The sequence below is a fragment of the Pelobates fuscus genome, chromosome 3 (assembly GCF_036172605.1).
Source record: "Pelobates fuscus isolate aPelFus1 chromosome 3, aPelFus1.pri, whole genome shotgun sequence".
In the NCBI taxonomy this organism is placed as follows: domain Eukaryota; kingdom Metazoa; phylum Chordata; class Amphibia; order Anura; family Pelobatidae; genus Pelobates; species Pelobates fuscus.
The window spans coordinates 283,850,377-283,872,965 of record NC_086319.1 but is presented as its reverse complement, the minus strand read 5'-3'; the positions used below and the strand labels follow the sequence as shown (position 1 = coordinate 283,872,965).

The window sequence follows — 22,589 nt, the reverse complement described above, 5'->3', positions numbered from 1 at the left end:
TGCTTCATGGGGATTTCATTGACACAGGATTTACTCATGCAGAGACTGAGGATGTCCAGTGTCATTTAGGCGACCAAAAGTCCGTTAGGATTCAGTAAGTGCCTCTAGTGACTGCCAATCAGTAATCATTGCAGCCTTAATGCTTCAATGCTTTCCTATGAGGATTGAACTGATGTTGGATGTCCTCATGCAGACGTCCAGAATCAGTTAGGTTACCAAAAGTCGCCTAGCCACTAGGAAGTGCCTTTAGTGGCTGTCTGATTGACAGCCACTACAGGCAGTTTTAGTCATGCAATGTAATCACTGCAGTTTCTAAAAAAAACTGCAATGATTTACATTGCAGAACCAAGTGGGACTGGGACTCTGCACCCAGACCACTTCAATGAGCTGATGAGATCGGCTTTTGAGAGACTCTGTAAACATGTTCTTGGAGCTGGTGTGCATCCATCAGCGTGACCTTTCTTCCACAACTGTAGGAAAAAAATAAATTAAAAAAATCCAATACCTTTCTTAACATCGAGTTGTAGAGAATGGTTTTCAAACGCTTCGTTTTAGTGGCAAATCAACACAAAGTGCCCTGGTACTTACCAGCGCCCTTCATGGCTTTCCTCAGTTTCTGCACATCGTCAGCTGCATTGAAGCCAGCATAGGGCTTGATGGTTCCCTTTGTCCCAATCTACAAAAACATAGAAGTAGTTAAAAAGGCACTGACATAAGACTAGGATGTCAGTCATTGGCATCAGATTAATCAAACCTTTGTATTCATGGGAGTTCTTCTTAAAATGCACACTATAGTCCCCAGAAGTACAGCTTAATGTAATTGTTCTGGTGTCTGATGTCCCTGCAGGCTTTTTAGATGTAAACGCAGCCTTTTCAGAAAAAAGTTAGTGTTACTGCCTAGTGACATCTCTAGTGGCAGTTACTTAGGCAGCAACTAGTGGTGCTTCCTGGGTGTCTAAGCTCTGCAGCGATTTTAGAACTAAAGTGTCAGGAATACATGTTTGTATTTCTTACACTATAGTGTCCCTTTAAGTAAAAAACCCATTAGCCTAGCGAGAGAGTGTGAGTATTTTCAAAAAGGTTACTCCAAGCACCATGACATATTCATTGATTTGAAGTTGTCATGGTGCGATGAAACTCTGCACCTACAGAGATTAAACTGCTCCCAGAAGACAAGAGTCCCAAGCTGGCTAATATCAATACTGTGCAAAATTGGCATTTGACGCCAGCTAACACAGCATACTAGCATCAGCCAACTAATGGAGTTAACCCTTTAACTTCCATTACTCATGATAAGGAGCCTTGATTGTTCTATATGTACAAGTCAAAAGCAATATAGCATTAATAAAGAACTATTGGATCTGAATGTGTTAATTCTTTATTATCTCCAGGACAGGACTTTATGCACTCTTCAAATAGAATAGCACTAGATACACACAATGTCCATTCAAACTGGTTTTCCAGCAGTGAACAGGATATAAGTTTAAGTCATGCAAACATGTCAGCTTATCTCACAGTGTGACCTGGCTATCAGTATGTGATAATGTTTTTTTACATTAATCTATTTACAATGATAAGGTTTATGATGTGGATTTGTTAAATAGAATCCAGAAGGCAATTAATACTCACAGTTGCCATGATTTATATCCAATCTACAGTTTTCTAGGACAGATGTCTCCTGTAATAAAAAAAATAATAAATAAATATATATATATTAGACTGCTGTCTATCAAATATAATGGAGACAATAAATAAACCTTACCACAGTATATGGATGTTAAGCTACACATTTAAATATAATGGGTTGTGCATGATATAAGTAACAAGTTCAACACACTAGAACAAGGTGGGGTCAATTAAAGTAAGCTTACAATCTAAAGGAAGTATGGGATAATTACACACAAAAAAAAATAATTAAAACACGGCACGAGTGCCATGTATCCAGATGGGAAGATTGATTGCCAGGTGTACTTACAAAACGCATTAAATTATTCCAGCTAAAATGCACATAGCAAGATACAATCTAACAGGCTTTTACATTTTATGGTTTGTGTAAACAGCACCATCTGGGAAGGAACAGAAAGCATGTGTGCAAATTGTGCAGTATCCCCATAGTTCAACAAACACATAGATGATCACCAGAAACCCACGCAACAAAGTATATATCCCTTGCACCCACACCTGCCATCTGAAAATTATGGCCTCAGTGCAAACCTAAAGTAAATCTAATCTTCCCAGTTGTGAATATGGTCCTATGTCTAGGATTTCATTTATTTTTTTTTTTTTTTAGGTTACAGGGAAAATATGGCAACTAACTGATTTGGAGTTGTTAAACTAATCTTTAGCCAAATTAAGCATGCTGACACTAACTTTATTATCAGCTGCAGAAACCAATTTTTTTTACACAAAGAGTATATACTGTATCAAGTAGACCCATTAGGGTATTTGAGTTTTCAGGGACACTATAGTGACCAGTACAGCTACAACTTATTGCATTTGTTCTAGTGAGTAGAATCATTCCCTTCTGGCTTTTTGCTGTAAACAAGGTATTTTCAGAGAAAATGCAGTGTTTACATTACAGCCTAGTGATCACTCCACTGGCCACTCCTCAGCTGGCTACTAGATGTGCTTCCCTGGGCAGTGCTGCAGAGTAAGCAGCACTGACATTCAGTGTCTCCACCCTCTGCATGCAGATACTGAACTTTCGGCATAGAGATGCATTGAGAAGCTGATGGGCCAGGGCAGTGTTTTACTTGTGCTGGCTCTGCCCCGGATCTGCCTCCTTGACAGTCTCAGCCAATCCTATGGGGAAGCACTGTGATTGGCTCAGACCACTACTTCTGATGATGTCTGCAGACAGAGGCAGTTGACAGGCAAACTGGGGCAGATCCAGGAGCTGCAGACTTTAATACAAGTAAGATTTTACTATATTTGGGGAGGCAAGAGCGGGCCTGGGGGGCTATATAGTGGTTTTAACACTATAGGGCCAGGAATACAGGTTTGTGTTCCTGACCCTATAGTGCTCCTTTAATCATTTTGTTGCCAACCAAGCCAAAATTATGGCAAGGTTTGATTTTTTTGTGATTTTACTAAAACATGTGTAATTTTTATTCTAGGGGCAATCAGAGACTACTTCTACAATGTCTAATTGAGCCGGTGCCAGAGAGTTATAGGCATGGCATTCACAGAGAAGGCCTACTTCACAATCACCTGTCTTGTGGTAGGTCACTAGTGATCGCAGTGATATTTAGAGCATTTAAATTCAGTATGTATGTTGTAAAGAAGACAGCTGCATAACACACACACAAACCCAGCCGTGAAGGAGTTAAAGTGAAAACTCAAGTACCATAAATACTTAAGCTTTTAATATCACATTTTTTAAATATATAAAAAAAATACAAAAAAATAAGTATGTGTATACACATTGTTGTGGTAGATGCAATCAAAAAGATAAATAATACACACCACCAAACTAAAACTCTGCCAATTAAAACTTTGAGGGTGCACCATTTCATCCATAGACCGCAACGCAATGTGAGGCCTGCGGGGGCTGGAGCCGGGGAGAGGCGGCCGCTCTCTTCGACACCGGATACCCCAGAAAGCACTACTGACCTCCTGCCCCGCCCCCGCCCCCCACTGTACAGATGGGGGGACATCCTGGTCTCCACAAGACAAGCGGGCCAACACCGAAAGAAAGGGAGAGAACCTAGATAACCGGCAGAAGTAAGAGACAGCCGGATCGTGTCCATGATGGCAACACTCCTCTTATGTTTTAAGCTTCAGTCTCTAACATGCGCTAAAAGCTCGCTTACTCTATTATTTCTCAACATGTGACCTACGTAGTTTACTACAAGCTTAAGTATACCCAACTATGCTATTAGAACGTTATATGAATACTTAGCCAAGCATGTTATATTATACAAAAAAATGTGAAAGTGGTCTACATGCCATGTTTATGTAATATCCAATGCAAACTGTGCTTGTGAAAGCTATTGTGGCTATACAAGCACTGCTGTAATCTCATGCTCAACAAAAATAAAAAAATTCAAAAAAATAAAAATAGTAACCCCACCACACAACACACACACACATATCTTTATGGAAAGTCGGATAAAGTGTATACAACAAGAAAATGGATGGAAATATACCAAGGGCTGGGGAGGGGGAGCTACAATACGCCCTCATTTGAATCTCAAATTCCCCAACAAAATAATCCCTTTCCTCAACTTCCTCATTTGTTTAAGGAATTAAATATTACATTGCCACTACAGTTCTACTTTCAAAAGGCAAATTAACACTGCAGTATTTAACAGAAGAAAAAAACACAAACAAACAAAAACACTAACAAAAAAGCACATCAATGTTGACTCCAGTTTCCTGAGAAGATTTACTAAATTTGACTAAAACGGATTAGTTTTTCCATTTCAACGTAAGGTTCAGAATTTCAAATGGCTGCGCTACCATCCCACCTGTACTGGAATTCTAGACTATAAATCCTGGATTATCTGTGGTTAATTTGCTTACTTTTTAGAAAAACCCGAGTGGTGAGTCCGTATCGCAGTTTATTAATAATGTTTAAAGAGGTGTTGTCTTGAAGCATCCCACTGTTTGCGAATGGTTTGACACTTACATTGTTCCTCCAGCCCCCCTTCAAAAACTGATGGTTATGGTGCAATTTGTACCCCCTTAAACTCTGACAGGAACGCAAACTATGATATTAGTTAAGTGATCAATAAAGCATTTCAACACGCAAATTAACCTATTCAACTGTAATTCAAAAGAAACACCAACATTACAAATAGATGATTATGTTTTAACATTAGATTATTTTCCTTTAATATACAACTACAAAATATATTCTGCAAAACACCTTCACGAGACCCTGTATTCCAATGCAGAGGTTAAAGGTTTACTCCAAACACACAGCCACTTCAGGGAATTAAAGTACCGTATATGTGCAGCATTTGGTAACTTCACCTCTGGCCACATCATTAACCAACCCAGAACAAGAGATCTGGGATGGCTATGGTCAATTCAGTGAATGTTCCTATGTACAGAATTGCAGTCATTGTCTAAGAATAGCTCTACAGAACCCAGATATCGTCACTGGCCAGAGGATGAAATCTGTACCCCAATGAGTAAGAAGACAATTGTGAAACAGGGCCATAGTACTTCTGGCATCGTAACCACTACAACGGGCAACCACTATGTTAAACATACTGGATCACATGGCAGTCATCTCAAATGATGTGGTTCTTAGTAGAAGAGAGGTACCAGTCTAGATCAATCAAAAATGGTGACACCATTGGACCTCTTTCCTTCTCCATGTTTCTTCCTGCACTAGATAAAGTCTCCTTTTATATCTACATAGACACTCCATGACATGGGCCTGCCTTCTACAATGAGTTGTCCATTCACCACTGGAACACTTCTCAGACTGCCATTGATGATTGAAGACTAGGCTGCTAAAAATCAACTTTGCATTAGCACTAGGGAAGGGCTTATGGGTATGTGACCTGCGCAATTGTAAAGAGTCCAACCATATTGCCATGGGCAGACTGGATGTGGAATTCACAGAACTCCACAACCAGCATACAAGCAAAAGAGTTACCCACTTAATCCCACTCTGCATCTCTGTAGCATGACGAGCAGTCTGCTCTCTTACTGGGCCTTAACACATACTTATTTGGAATATAAATGTTTGGTTTCTAAAGGTATATTTTCAAAATGTTCTTTCAGGAAACAATTAAAAATAAATAAGATACAGATACATTACTTCCTCCTGGGATGCAAGGCTGGGAAGGAGTGGTATATGAGCAGCTCTTTAGTTAAGAGAACATAAATATAAAGAGTACTAAATAATTAAACAGGTCTGGTCTGGAATGTTACAATGGAGTCTTTTACAGGTGAGGGACAAGAGTGCAATTATCAGGTGTAGCAAGCTCACCAGGTGACAGAAGAGTGGAATATAAGAAACCATTACTGGATCCAGATGGCAGGTTAATTATTGCAGTTAGTTCCTGCCACCTGTCTCCCCCTCTATCAAAGATCTGCGTTACCAATCATTCCAGCTACAGTTTACTGCAACCCCCAACACTCACAGTCATGTTCCAAAGATTCTTATAAAAAAGATTGCTATGATGTAGCCATCATTTTATTGTATCCCTGCAGTACTCATTTAAATAGCAGCACAGTTTAAAGACATGAACCGTTCATACTGGAACACAATTTATTAAAAGTCACACCCTAAATAAACATGGAAACATTACCTCGGAGCCAGTGGGTTGGGACAAGCAACACGTTTGTTAACACTATGGAAAGAATGCCCTCCTCCACACACAATTCAAGGCTGCTCCCACTCCTGATAGAGATGGCCAATTTATTTTAAATCAGATGGTCTCAGACCAGATAAATATTGGCTGGTATTGTAGGTTGAATCCATCCTTAAGAAACTCCCTATTATTCACAATAACCAGTAATGGTAACCTGTTGGTTCATGGCGTAAATTGTCAGCTTTCATTTTCACAAGAACAATTCAGACCTTCATTTGAAGGGTTTGAACTAAACAGACTATTCAGCTATTCCATAATCCTTCCTATTGTCAGTGGTCTCAGTTATTGACTTGGGGCACATTTATTTTATATATACACACATGTTCTTTCAATATGACTACTCTATTTCTCCACATAACTCCAACTAATCCATCCCTTTAATCCTTGATGGGGCCTCATATTTTAAACCTCCTAATGTAAGAGCATATTTATGTATTCTAAACAAGATGGTTTGTGGATATTTAAAGTCTGGGGACTTTTAGAATTTGCAAAGACCCTTAACAGTGGCATCGCCTCTAGTGGGGCACGAAGAAGTAGAGGTTACCTGAACCCATTTCCATCAGAGGAACCGCCATCATCTTCCATCCAGTCCACTTCTGGTGCTTCTGCGCAAGGAGCCAACATCACTGCTGTACTCTCTTGCACACCATAATGTTTTTTTTTGTTGTTGTTTTTTTTAATTAAGTTTTTAAAATGTTCATTTAATTGCGGTCGCTGAGGAAACCTGACAAAGGGGGACACACATTGGTCCATTTTGTTGGTCATTTAAATTTTTATTTAATACATATTTTTGCCATATACCCTTGGAAGTTAGATATCAATCTATAATTGATTAAAGCAATCCAGACATGCAGTGGATTTTAGTCCACAATATTTTGGTGGAGGCCCCTCGCTGATATACCTATACTTCTTGCGAGTGCGATTATGATGCAGAGTTATATTGGAGATTGGTTAGAATTGTATTACACTATCTTACTGAGATTTCCCCAAAACATCACTTAAAGGAACACTTTAGCATTGTGAATATAATGATTTATTCCCAACACTAAAAAGTGTCCCTCTGCTTCTGCTTTGCAAATTGCATACAAGGATACAGAAATCTCTAGTAAGGGCAAACTGATTTGGTGTAAAAAGAAGGAGGCAAGGTGAATAAAACATCTGGGCAGTTGTTGTATTGAACATTGAATATACCATCTAGAATCTTAACGATCTATAGATGTCTTTGTTAGAGGATGAATGCAAGCTAAAAAGATGAGTGTCACAATTTGAAGACTGGCTGGTTGCAAAGGAAAACATTTCAAACAGAAAAAAATAGTACAGTAATAAACTATTGATCCCATGGTGCCTTGCAGAGCAGACTTTGCTGCATCAGTGAGAATGCTGAAAAATGTTGCAACACTAGCCACAAATACTTTCGAAAATCTCACATTTCTTGATATACAGTGAGAGAGTGCGGCAAGGGATTGTGGCATTATTCTACCCCAACTACATTGCAAGACATTTCCATCCAATCAATATTTCATAGGATTGGGGATTTCCCCACTTTTTAAATAAGGGTTTCCTAAAATTTTCTGAAACAGCAGCAGATTTAAAGGCTGTATGTCAGATATTATAACCATGCATGGTGCATTATAAAGCCAAAGCCATTGCTAAAATTATGATCGGACAAAACGCTAGTAGAGTTTGTGTGACAGAGCCATTGAGAAATCTTTTGGGTTTTAGGCAGTGGGTGAATACATTCAGTTGGGTTAAAATAGGAGATTGAAAATAGTGAGAACTAAACCCACTGTATATACATACATACATACACAGTTTTGCAACACACCAGCATTCATGTTTTATTAAAGGTAACCTTTGGCCTAGTGATCACTCTGGAGAAAGAATGCAGTAGAGCCACTTTGGAATGGTAGATGGCTTTGCTCCTCCTTTGATCCTACACAAAGTGTAATAACAGAGGTTTAGACTGCTTCTCCTGTGTCTAAAACATGACTACCAAGGCATGTAACCAAATAATGTGCCAGCTCACACTATACAATTCTATTTCTTGGTCTGTATAAGCCAATAAGATTTTCCAGGTTTAGATTTGTAGGCAAAGAGCTTCAACATTGACTCCTACATTATTCTGAGATACCGTACCACATTCCTCAAAATATTAATAAAAAAAATAAAAAAGAGACCTCATTGAAGAACACTGCAAGTTTTCATTCCTACTATTCTTAATTTACAGGCGTATAGTATAAATTGATGTTCGAAAACCTAATGTAGGTTCTATGTAAATTTTGATACACAAATAATCATTTATTGGCTCTCAGCAGCTCACCAAGCCTCAGATACAACTCCGTGATTCAGCAAACTAGAGGGTCAGCGTGAGCTCTACAATTACAGTGTCCTTTAATAGGTTTGTGAATTTAATTTCTGATGATGCTCAGTCAACCTATAGCTAGGCTGAGAACCATGATAAGTTTACCAAATTACAGGGTAACAAAGCTTGCTATTCTTGATCTAGGATGGGACCCACTCACAGGAGAGAGAGTGATTTGTTGAGGCTTCAATAATTTCTCCATAACTATTCAACAAGTAAACGAAATCAGCCTGCCATCTGAATGACTTTAGCCACGTCACTCATGTATTCGCTAGGATTAGAATACAACTATTACTGAAAAGGCAATAGCTTCTGATAGCTTCTTTGTAAAAATTCTGGTTTAACAAGAATCACCAACAAAATGATCACATTTCCAACACAAGATGCATAGTGCAATGCCGCAATTCGCCAAATGGCCTGCAATATTAATAGTAAATTTTTACCAGAAAGCTGTAAGGGATTGTGTAAAAGTAAACTAGGGAGGTTATTTAAAATATGAATAGAAAATATGTGAAAGGTAGGTGAAAGTGCTCAAGAGGGGTTATTTTTCTGAGGCATTCCAACTATTTATCAGTTCAGTATTTTCCTGGAAATACATCATGCTCACAGTATGTAGCATTCATATGCAGCAAGAAGGACATATTTTAAAAAAGGTATTCTGTGGCCACTATAATATACATAGTGTTGCATTGATTGTTAACATCAAATGATAAAGACAGAAAAATATGGGGAGTCTGGCAACCTCAACAACTTTTATTGAGAACAGGCTTCCCCAAACTCCGTCCCTCCATATGTTGCTGAACTACAACTCCCATGATTCTCGGCATATTTCATTCATAGAATCATGGGAGTTGCAGTTCAGCAACATCTGGAGGGCCGGAGTTTGGGGGAAGCCTGATTTAGAAAATTCAGTTTGCAGCTCACTGCAAATCAACGTGCAGTTAGCACAACATGAATTTTATACATTTACAAACTACAATAGCATGGTAGTACAGCTTATCACTACACACTGGCCTTTATAAACTTTGTCTTTGCTCAAGCATGGAGAAACTGATTACAGTATATAGGGTTTGAAGTTTACACTAAACACGGTACTTTGGTTTTTCTTCTTCATACACGATCACAAAAACAGATGAATGTAAGCAGTGACAGTGTCTGCTTTTAAAAAAAAAAAAAAAAAAAAAAACACCAAAAACTCTTAGCTCATGAGCAGTGAACTACACCCCATAGCACTAAATGAAAGTTTACAGAAAACACACGTTTGGAATAAAGTCCAGAGAAACTGGAAGCAGTGCCAGGAGCAGAACTGGATGCCATTATTCTTGAACTCTTTTATTTATTTATTTTTAAATCCAAACCCCCTGTGAAGATCAATGGCATGCCAGGCACGTCACGAAATGAAAGGACAGTTCTATTTGTCTAATCAGACCCTTTAAGTGGGGGTAAGTCATGCAGTTTGAACTATCAGGAGATACCCGCGATAATGATACAAAGTTAGTTCATTACGCTGAACCAACATTAATAAAGAAATAGGTAAATTGAGGCCAGCCCCACCCAGCTACACGGTTTATGGAGAAGCTTCCAGCACCACTGTTTGATGATGTACTAAGATCAAGCACAGGAACGAGAGGCATGCCCTCCAATGAAATAAGCTGGAGGACCAGCCATCCCACCTCTCCCAGCCTCCTCCCTGAACTACAAACTCTAGGAGTAGGCCAGACGCCCCCGTACTTACACAAATACATTTAGGGAGTTGAATTAGTTCATTCAGGCACGGTAATTTATTAATCATAATGCCCTTTTTAACTTGTTCTGGCCCTCAAAGAGTTAAGCCGCCCCTTGTCTCTGTGTTCTGAATGTTTACCATAGACTGTATCACCTGATTTCTGACCTCAAATGGAATCCTAGCAGTTTTATCCCCTGGAGGATTTTTACTAAGTGAGCACCCCCTCCTCCTTCCTTTATAACTCTCACCTGTGACAGGGCTCAGCAATGGGTGCAGGAAATGTCCCAAACTCGGGGAAGACAATTTATAAGTGAAAGCTGACTGGGAGGTAGTGTGTCTTCCTTGGGGCGTGGATGTCAGTCTGTTCCTCCTCTTTCAACAACGCCCTGATCTGTTTCGTGACACAGTGTGAACTGACTTGTCATCCTGTTAGTTATCAGCAAACAGGACTCAGTGTTTAACGGGGAGACAACGCGAGGCCCCCAGATCCTGCAATAGAATAGAACTCACCTAGGTTTATGTATTGTACTGTAGCATTGTCCCCGTCCTGTGTTTTATGTCCTTTAAAATGACTGTATAAAAGTTACATATAAGCTGCAAATATGTTGCAAACAGTTTAGCTTATCTAAGTTGAGTTTGTTTCCCCCTTTAGGCTGCTGTAGTGAATGACAAACAGGGGATTTATACACCTGTAGCATAAACATTAGTATTTTATATAAGTGGGTAGGAATGGAAAACGTTACAATAGAAGTAAAATGCATAGAATACACCTGGGACTTGACGTGGCTAGTGTATTGGGAGTGGTGCATTGTTGACCTCTCTATGCTTCGAGCCTGCTATGAGGAACTTACTGTTGTGAGTGAGTGGGACTTCTCAAAAGCATATCCTTCTGGGGTTTTCACTATATAAAAGGTGGTAAAGCAGTTCATTAGCAGCTTACTGTGTTATTTGACAAGTTGTCATTGTACACTTAGATAAATGTAATTAATACAAATAGATTCAAAAATATTGTGTATGCAATCAGGGCTGCAAGGCTCCCTTGCTGGGTCAAATTAATTGCCTTAAAGTGGAAGTGATCCTTTTAGTGTTTTAACATAATTTGCACATATCCCTCAATGTGATATCTGCATTAATGTTGGTACCCAGGGGTAGTGAGAAAATCTAATATAAACATGTCTCTTGTTGGCACCCGCAATCTTTTACTTGTCCTAATCTACAGCTCTTTGTGTCATCTGATGTATGCCATGCTAAGATTTTACTTCCATAAGACATTCCTCATAGTCCACCATTTGACTCTCTAAAGGTCTGCACTGCACACTCTATTCTACATTCTTCTCCACAACTAGTCAACTAATACTATAATTTAACCCCTTAAGGACCAAACTTCTGGAATAAAAGGGAATCATGACATGTCAGGCATGTCATGTGTCCTTAAGGGGTTAATGTTATATTGTAGTTAGATATATTCCCTCTGTGACAGTAGTCACCATTGCTCCTGTACTATGACCGAGTACTTCCACCAAGTCAACTTCCTAGCTACTTTTAGGGATCTTGGAACGCTTTAGCCCTAGTCGCTGAAGCTTGACTGGGGTCACTGAGGACCTCTTCCACCCTGGACCAGGCTGCAGCTCTTTCCTTCCAGACAGTTATCGTTCCTTCTGCCTCTTCAGCTCATTTCCCAGGCAGGTTTCCACAACTCTGTACTGTGACCAGCTACTGCCTTTACAAAAGCTCTTTTGGCTTTTAGGCCTTGTTCTTTTAAACTTATCCTAGGAATCAGGGACCAAAGCAGCCAGACAACAAGTTTAAAGACTCTGTTACTGTGATCCGTGAATAAACCAATGAGGACATACAGGTCCCAGTGGAACAAACACTCTCCATTTATCCATATGCACATTACATCAAACTTACAGTCGCAAACTCCATCTAATAGGGGGAGGAGCCTGACACTGAATGAGAGCAGATGCTCACATGCCACCGAAATGACAGCTAAGGAATACCGTCGACACCACATTAAAATCCGAGGCAGGGCCTGACTGGCAGGGTGAGCAACCACACATCACATAAGCTCCTGGAGATTAGTCTCTTTGAGTTACTTTTGCACCTCAAATCTGCATACAGAAGACCATGGTGACATACAGCAAGTCTGGGGCTTTGACATCCAGACGTGGTCACCCCAGAAGATCCCAACAGGGGATATGAACCTGGATCCTGCTGTTTCACCTCTGAGCCACACTTCAGTTTTTGTTTCAGCCTGATGTTTTTACTTGCCTTGTCTTCAACACTGGGGGCTGGACTTTACCCGTGGCTGCTCCTGTCTATCTCAGTCCACCTGAAGCTTATCACTAATAAGCCAGTTATAAAACACTGCCTCGCTCTGAGGGCAGTGTCAGTTCCTTGACTCTGGTTCCTGTATTTGTGTATATTGATCCAGTGTTCTCCAGACAGCTCCTGCCCTTGGCTTATCTCATTATTTATTCTGACCTCTGTGACTTGGAGCTATATCCTGCACAGACTCACAACCCAGGTGGCTTCTTACCTGGTCACCTTGGTCTGTCTTTATTTGCAAGGGTGAGCGTATAACTCTGCACGTCGGACTCCACATCAAGTAAGATCCTGACAGGCTTCTAATCTGGAATTTTGGAAGTTGGCACCGCTTCAATTAGTCAGCAACTTACGGGGGCAACCCTGTAACCTACCTGCGGCCTACCTAGTGACACAGAAGTGAGGGAGGCGGCTGATCCTTCTATCCACAATCTACCAGAGGACGCCTCAGCTTAATACCCGTACCCCACCAGTGAGGGATATCCCTGCAACTTAAGCTATGTACCAAACTCTGAGACTGTCCTGATCACACTCTGTTTGCATAGTTGAGGCTCGTTTCAAGCATCCTAAATGGCGATTGGGCGTGACTCTGTAGGACCGCGGCAGGGCATTCTTCTGGCATTTGATAACATATGCAAAGTCTTCTGGGAGCGGTTGCAGCATTGGGAAGATCCGGTTGTTCGGGAGCTCCCCAGATTGTGGAGTGCAGAAGAGGCTGCTGAAGCACAAGGGAGGAGAGACGCTCAAGCTTACCTTTCACAGGAGGAATCGGATGGGCCCACGGAGGAGCACTTGGGGCTGCAGAGACTTCCTTCCAGCCTTCCTAAGAGGTTGATTACTGGGAGAAAGAGGCTCATGTATATTCGACGCAGTTGCAACCAAAAGAGTAGACGGAGGGGATGTCCACGACGGGATGTAAGCCAGCACCACCTCCCATTCTGGCCCAGCTCTCGAATCCTGGGGCAGACTACTCTGTGGCCTGCCTGTTCTGCATGGGTACAAGACCGAGGCACTCCTCATCCGTTCCGCTGGCGAGCCTGGATGAGGTTCCCTTTCGCCCCACCTAGCCCATCTCTAGTACAGGCCTCCAGAAGTGGCATAGGCTGAGAAACTTACCATGTCTAAGGTTACTCTCTTATGTAGTCCTACCACATTTGGCAAAGTATCCCTAGCAGAGGCGGCTCTCTAATTAGGCGGTTTAGGCGGCCGCCTAAGGCCTCGCGCTGGCTGGGGCCTCGCGGCCGCCTAAACCGCCTGTGGGCAGACTGTGTCAGGTCCTCGGTCACTGACCGAGGACCTGACACCAGGAGGGGGCCCGGCGGCTTGCCCGGTATGCCGCCGGGTGCGAGGCCCCTCCTCAGCACCCCACAACCCTCAGCCTCAGCACCCCCCACCACCCTCAGCCTCACCACCCCACCACCCTCAGCCTCCCCACCCTCCCCAATACCCTCAGCCTCACCACCCTCCCCACCACCCTCAGCCTCACCACCCCACCAGCCTCAGCACCCCCACCACCCTCAGCCTCAGCACCCCCCACCACCCTAAGCCTCAGCACCCCCCACCACCCTAAGCCTCAGCCTCACCACCCTCCCCACCCCAACCACCCGCAGCATCACCCCCTCACCATCCTCAGCATCACCCCCAACCCCCTCAGCCTCACCCCTCACCACCCTCCGCCTCACCCCCCTCATCCTCACCCCCTCACCACCAACCCCCCTCCTTCTCACATCACATCACCCCCTCACTCTCACATCACCCCCCTCCTTCTCACATCACATCACCCCCTCACTCTCACATCACATCACCCCCTCACTCTCACATCAACCCCCCCTCACTCTCACATCAACCCCCCCTCACTCTCACATCAACCCCCCCTCACTCTCACATCAACCCCCCTCACTCTCACATCAACCCCCCTCACTCTCACATCAACCCTCCCTCACTCTCACATCAACCCTCCCTCACTCTCACATCAACCCTCCCTCACTCTCACATCAACCCTCCCTCACTCTCACATCAACCCCCCCTCACTCTCACATCAACCCCCCCTCACTCTCACATCACCCCCCCTCTTTCTCACATCACCCCCGCTCGCTCTCACCATCACCCCGCTCTCCATCTCACCATCACCCCCCTTTCCCTCTCACCATCACCCCCTCACACCATCACCCACCATACACACAACACACTTCAGTCTCAGACAAAAACGCAAACATGCTCACAGAGACATACATTCTCACACACAAGGATACTCTCTGTCAGACACACTCTCAGGCACATACACAGGTAAACTGTGCATCAATGTGTATATGTGACACTTTTTTGTTAGTGGGGCCTCATGTTTGAGTTTCGCCTAAGGCCTCATAAAGTCTAGAGCCGCCTCTGATCCCTAGTGTTAGCTATGACATACCTCTTTTCTGCAACCCACATGAGTGTTCTATAGCCAATATACAGTCCCACTGTGTTTTTGCTACATTACTAATACAGCTTGTTACACAAGCCAAATGCAAATGTTCTGCTCTGTCTTTTTTTTCTGTGGCTATACGCTTGTATTGCATTATTCTTGTTTTCTTTTACTTTACAAAAAAATAGCAGATTTCTATACACACCTAACACTATACAGTGTATATTATGTCATCATTGTCTACCATACACAAAAAATCAGAGGCATACTCGACACGGTCCCACCCGACGAATAGCCACGTTACTTAAGACGCCTGATTGCCACTATACTGCCTCCACACCTTGCCAGGAAACTATCCCTGGATGGAGTGTATCACTTACCTAAGCCCACGACGGCATCTGCCATCACTACATGGGATGTTCTAGCCCGCTGCTCCTCTCTCCAAGACAAGGGACACATCTTGACCACAGTCCAGCAAGACACCTTGTAGGTTCGAAAACGCTGATCTCACATTTTACCAAGACCTGACCTGGGCCACACTCCAGTGGCGAATATACCTCAAACCTGTAACCAGCCAGCTACGAAGCTCTGGTCGAGGGGGGTCCCCGAGGACTTTATACAAGACTCACCAATGGACTGCTTATGAGCTCTCCTCGCTTGCAGACGCACCACAGTTCCTGCGCACCTTGCGTCTGACCGCCACCAGGGCGAAACAAGCCCCGAGCCCCACAGTGCAAACCTGGGATCCAAGCCAAATTGAGCCATTTGTCCCATAGACCATGGCATCGACCCAAAGGGGAACTTGACTAACAGGGAAGCGAATGCCACCGAAGAAGAGGAACACGGCTGTGGCTCTTATAGTTAGGATAGCCTTATGCCTATCCCACACATGCTTAAACTCCTTTACAGTGTTACCCTCTACCACTTCAGCTGGAAGGCTATTCCATGTATCCACTACCCTCTCAGAAAAGTAATACTTCCGGATATTATTTTTAAACCTTTGCCCCTCTAATTTAAGACTACGTCCTCTTGTTGTGGTAGTTTTCCTTCTTTTAAATATAGTCTCCTCCTTTACTGTGTTGGTTCCCTTTATGTATTTAAATGTTTCTATCATATCCCCCCTGTCTCGTCTTTCCTCCAAGCTATACATGTTAAGATCCTTTAACCTTTCCTGGTAAGTTTTATCCTGCAATCCATGAACCAGTTTAGTAGCCCTTCCCTGAACTCTCTCTAAGGTATCAATATCCTTCTGAAGATACGGTCTCCAGTACTGCGTACAATACTCCAAGTGAGGTCTCACCAGTGTTCTGTACAATGGCATGACCACTTCCCTCTTTCTACTGCTAATACCTGTCCCTATACAACCAAGCATTCTGCTAGCATTTCCTGCTGCTCTATTACATTGTCTGCCTACCTTTAAGTCATCAGAAATAATCACCCCTAAATCTCTTCCTTATTTAGTTGCCTAGTTACAAGTTTCATTTGTTTTTCTTTTGTTTCAAGTTGTGTTCTGCTCTGATCCACCTAGAACCTGCTGGGAATATGTACATGGTCTTAGACCGTCTTTACATTACCTTCACGAGAGTCTCCCCCTCACCCCCCTACCAGTCTGACACAATTAGTGCTCTATAAATCACTCCTTATATATTATTTATCCTCTAGTACAACCTTTACAAACGTGCACACATAATAAAATTCTGTTTGGAACAGTAAGAACATCCAAGTAATAAAGCTTCATCATAAACAGGTTGACATAGAACATGCTGCCCTGTGTCATTTCATTGGCTTTATCCTGCTCATCCAGAAGCACCCTATGTGTAGCCATCACTGAGCACATAGCTTTGGGTATTATGTATTAACTCAATATGTTATCTATCTTTCTCCATCCTGAAACCTCACAATCATTATTAATACATGTCTGCCTTGGGCAAAGAGATGTGATACCAATAGGAAGAGAAAAAGGACAAGAGAACATGTTTTGCACGACTAGCTGCTGTCTGAAACCTTACTCTCATTTTATTTATGTGTATATATATATATATATATGATTATGGTTGCTCAGTTTTCATATATGCAAAGTTTTTTCTTTTCTGTTTTTATGAACAAAATTTGTAAAAAATAAAATAAAAAATATCTTGTTGGCTAAAAGCTCTGCCCACAGTACCTGTTCAAACCTCAGAGACTTCCCAGAGAATTCCCAGTCAACTCAGCCTTTCCTCCTTTCACAGTCAATAAATGATCACAGTTTTGTTTCTAAATGTTTTGCTTTACACAAGGACTATTTTTACTATTAGTAAATCTAAATAAAGCTAAGTGTGTTAACATCATACAATCAAGAGTGTTCTCGAAAATGGGAACTGTAGATAGCTGAAATGAGACTGTTTTAGTTCAAAAATGGCCAAACTGGAAGACTTCGCCAACTCATTTATTCTACAGTATATATTTTTTCAGTCTTTCAAAGCATTGGTATAGAGTCTGCCTTAGAACAGGATTTTAGTTTATATTCAAAAACTCCTTAAAAAGAAAGGAAAAGAAAAAGGCACTAGTTCAGAATAAGTTTAGCTTCTCTTTTATCTCTATGAAGACCCAGTTCACAGATCCTAATATGTTTTCCAGTTAATAACTAGGGATATACGCTGCTTCTCTCCATATATATATTATTTATTTATACAATTTATTTATAAAATATTTTACCAGGAAAGATACATTGAGATTTCTCTCGTTTTCAAGTATGTCCTGGATATCCAATATATATATATATATTATTTTTTTTTTTTTTTTTTTTTTATTCTTTACTTTTGAAATGGCAGTCAGCACATAACAGGCGACACATGGAGACAGGTATATTAGTTCAATACAATCAATCAATCAGTATAACCCCCACACATCGAATAACATTTGCACAATAGTGTGAAGAAATAATCAGCAATATATAGGAAATTCCATCTCTTAGCATGTTTAGTTTATCCATGTTATATATTTATTTATTTTTAATTTATTTTATTTTTTTTTTGCGGTGCTTCATTACAATACAAGCATATGGTAGTGGTGTAACGGTCATTTATCCAAACAAAGCATGTAACAAGAAGGATATAGCACCATTTAAAAATTTTTTTTTTTTTACATAATACGCATACAGGAACTAACTGTAATTCAGCCTGACATAAAAAATATAAATTCTCTCAAATATAAAACAATGTATATCAAGACTTATGTGTCTCTGCTTGAGAGCAGTCATCAGATACTTTAGAAGGATATCTCTAGGAGCTCCTGGCGGTGTCCTAGCGGGTTTTGACAGGGGAGACAGTAGTCCAGAGCAATGCTGTATCTACCACGAGGTTGACAAGGCATTTGCCTTGGGTGGCTTTTTCAGGGGGGCTGCAAAATAAGCCGCCCATCAAGCGCCCTGGCAAATGCCTTGCCAGCCTTGTGTCCTTGGGGGCACAGGAGCTGGGCGGCTGGCCACCTCAGGGCCCCCCTGAGGCTGGCATGCGCTGATGTTTGAGGCGGGCAGCGAGGGAGCACTTCTTCCTGAACTCTTCTTGCTCAGCTCCCTCGTGCCACCCGCAGTGATGCCTGAGCTGGAAAATGATGTCACTCCGGCTCCGGCATCACTAAGAGGCGCATGAGCTGAGAGTTCTGACATTCACGTCCTCATTGAAGGCACTTTAGGTGGTGGGCAGGGGTCATCATGGGCACTCTGACCGGCCTGCTGCTATGTAGCCCCATACAGAGCAAACTACAATGCACTGTGTGTTCTGACACCTTTCTATCATGGCCAGCATTAAGTTTTTCAGCAATTTGAGCTACAGGAGTTCTTCTGTATGCCTCAGCTACCATGTTCATCAGTAAGTGTTGGGTGCCCATGACCCTGATGCTGGTTCACAGGTTGTCCTTCCTTACCCTACTTTTGTTAGGTACTAACCACTGCATACCAGGAACACCCCACAAAACTTGACATTTTGGGATGCTTTGACCTAGTCGTTTATCACTTAGACCATTGTCAAACTCACTCATCTTTTCACTTGCCCTTTTTTTTCCTGCTTCCAACACATGGAGTCAATAACTGACTGTTCACTTGATGCCTAATATATCCTGCTAAGTGCCGTTGTAACAATATAGTCAATGTTTTCCACTTCACCTGTCAGTGCTTTTAATGTTAAGGCTGATCAGTGCAGGTGTGCATGGAATATTGGAAAAAGACATGATCTAATGTTTGCTAACTTTGTATATTTTAATAGGTAACGCAGTAGTAGTGGTTGTGTAATTTTGGCCAGCTCATGACCATCAGCACACAGCAGCAAGAATTGTCATTGAAATCTGGTATGATGACCTCAGGGACCTTGCCCTTGGGGACAGTTAATTCTGTCTGGAAATAACTAACAGGGATACCTGTAGTTTTAGCTAATATTACATTTATAGTTCTGTGAAATCAGTGACACCAGAAAAAAATCTGGAAAATATGTACCATGATGTATTATAATGTATTGTAATAGTTATTGTTACTTACATGTACAGGTAGTTACTTTCTTTTAAAGGATTCTCCAGCTGCCAATGTGTAAATGTATAATATTAATTATCTTTAAATATTTGCAGCATTAAACCCACCCACCCCACTCCACTCCCTTTCCTCTTCTTTACCACCATCTGGTTTACAGGATCCGAATCTCTTGTACCAAAGAGTGCATTCAATATTGCTATCACCCAATAAAGGTACATTATTATTAACAATACCCTTATCATAGTCTACTAAAATGTGAGGGCCACCATTAGACATATCTGCCCCCGGGTATGCTTTCTCTGTGCAGTTCTTAGGATGGTTATAACAATATATGTGGGGATATTGGTTTGTTTTCTTTTCTAGTTATCATGGAATTACAAGTGGAGTTATGTCTGCATGAATTTAGATTGTCCATCTAGTTATTATGGAGAAAGTAAATAAAATAAGGAAGTAAAATTGATGTAATTTCAATACATCTTCCTTGTAATATTTTTTTTTTTTTTTTAGTCCAGCACAAACTACTAGTTATTATATTAGATATCTTCTCCCAAGTGAGAGAACTAAAACCTATATATGAGGAAGAATGTAAAGCCCCTTTAGATTTACTGGAAATATTGCATTGCCTGTTTTCTGGGGGGAGGGTAGTTGTAGTTTGGTTCACCAGACCTGGTATAGAGAAACCCTTGTTTCCAGGGACTGTGCCATCAGACACCACTGTGGAAATGTAATGACAAAATACAAAACTGTAAAGTAATGAAAGATAGTAGACAAAACACTGAGCTATATGTAACAAACTCCTACCATGTTGCTTGGGAACCTCTACCTTTTGTTTGCTTTTACCATTATCCACATTGCCTGTACCTAAAGAAAGACTATGTCTGGCCCTTTAACTATTTTTGGACAAAGGATTGGTACATTTGATATGGCACTTCGGATACAGCCGAAGTGCCGAAGTAGTCGAATCGGCCGCCATTAAACAGTCTAACACGTGGCAGCGGCCATTTTAATCCAGTCAAACGCGGTCAGCGGTGTGTGCCGTCAAATCCCTGGAACGGAAATCGGCCACACAATTGGTCACCGCTGACCTGTACGTTCCCCTGCACTTCGACGCTGCGGCTAGAGACTAAGTCCCGTTCGAAGATTCGAACACCCGTTCGAATGGGACTTTTTCATTTTGGCGTAAAATACACCTACATTAGACTATTGAACACTGCTACAACGCGCCCCCGGTTCCACTTTGACAGAAGTCGAAGTGAGTGAAATGATTCGAACGCCGCCTTCGAAGGCAGAAATAGACCGACCGCACAGCCTGAATCTGTGGAACTGTTTTGGGCATGCAAACAGGCGTGCGGTCGATCCAAAGAGACTTTTTAATATTTCTGGAACCACTGGACGGATTTTCACGAATTTTGAATATGTTGTTCCACAAGTTATGTTGTTCATATAAATTAAGTTTTATTCCTGTACGATGTAAAATGGGAAAGTTATACAAATGCATAAAAAATATAAGTTTTAGCTTGGAGATAATTGAGTAGATACAGTAAGAAACTCAATTATCTCCCAAGCAGAGGGGAGGGAATCTGTGGGTTGTAACCATTGTTTGATTGGTTAACGTCTAATTGGTTGTGGGCGTCTCCCTTGCATGGGAGCACTGCATAAAAGGAGAATCCCTGTCATTAAACCTCAGTTCTACTTTACCCTTCAAAAGGTAGCTTTGTCTCGTTATTGAAAGGGAACCTGCTCAGCTAAATCACTAGCTCTTTTAAGAGCTCTACCTCTCTCTCTCTCTACTTGTATCCAGCTGATAGAAAGAAGGCTACTCCATTACTGCACAGCATCTTGCCGGGAAAAAGGACGTCTCCAACGGCTGATACCCCCTCTCCACTGGGGTAGCCGTTACATTGGTGGCAGCGGCGGGATGGTACTTTCATCCACAGAGAAAGCACTGAATGGAGAACCAATATGCCAAACTGAAGAGACCTACGCTGAAGGATCTACTAGAGAGCAGAGGATGGAGTGCCAGTAACAGACCACGGAGAGAGCTGATTGCTGATCTGCTAGAGCTAGACGAGATGGATCAGTCCATGGAAGCCCCCGAACAGAGTTTCCAGAACAATGAGGAGGAGGATATCCGTCTTATCGTCAAGGGGAGGCTAGCTATGTACCCAGCCCCATCTGAGGAAAGGATTGACCGGACCTTCCTAGAGGTCAAAGCAGAGATTGAAAAGAGGAGGTAGTACAATCTACAAATGGTAATGGCACAACAGCCAGTTATATCCACAGCTTCTACCACCCCTCCAACCACAGCTGCCAAAAAGGTCCCATTTGCCGCCTTTAAAACCTTTGTGGAAAGTGAAGACGAGATTGACGGGTACCTGGCGGATTTTGAACGACAATGTTCCCTACACAAAGTACCCCCAGAACAATGGGTCACCATTCTGTCCGGTAAGCTGACTGGCAAAGCCAACGAAGCCTTTCGGGCTCTTACCCCAGAGGATATACAACAATACCAGCTGGTTAAGGATGCACTTCTGACCAGTTATGACGTGACCGCAGAGACTTACCGTCGCCGCTTCTGGGAGTCCAAGAAAAGGGCTGTGGACTCCTACATGGAATGGGCTTGCCGGCTACAACGAGTGGCATCCTACTGGGTTAAGGGTTGCCACGCCAACACCGGGGAGGAAGTGTTACAGCTATTCCTGATGGAGCATTTTTTACAGGGTGGACAGAAGACGGCGCGGCTCCAGTTGAGCTACGGCGGTTGAGGAGTCTGCGGTGGTTGTGGTGTCCAGTGCGGTGCTTGTGGTCCTCGGCGCAAGCTAGGAAGCGTCCATTAAGGGAAGGTGATCCATTATACTATAGGTCCTCGGACAGAATTTCAATATTACAGGTTATTTGTGATGGCAATGATATAGATATAAGGTAGAAAATGTGCAATA

General features: G+C 42.1%; 1 protein-coding gene across 2 annotated transcripts in view; it reads right to left on the bottom strand.

Moving 5' to 3' along the window:
- The window catches only part of ANXA4 (annexin A4), a 29,205-nt gene extending 18,433 nt beyond the window's left edge, over positions 1-10,772 (bottom strand). The window contains exons 1-3 of one of the 2 annotated variants that reach the window (XM_063448652.1): positions 10,669-10,772; positions 1,630-1,678; positions 589-676 (exon numbers count right to left, since the gene is read on the bottom strand). In XM_063448652.1, coding sequence (XP_063304722.1) covers positions 589-676; positions 1,630-1,638 — 97 coding nt within the window. In that variant the 5' untranslated portion in view covers positions 1,639-1,678; positions 10,669-10,772. Of the gene's footprint in view, positions 1-588; positions 677-1,629; positions 1,679-10,429; positions 10,455-10,668 lie in introns of those variants that run through there. The other variant, XM_063448653.1, reaches the window with a different exon arrangement.
- Positions 10,773-22,589: the final 11,817 nt, after the last annotated feature.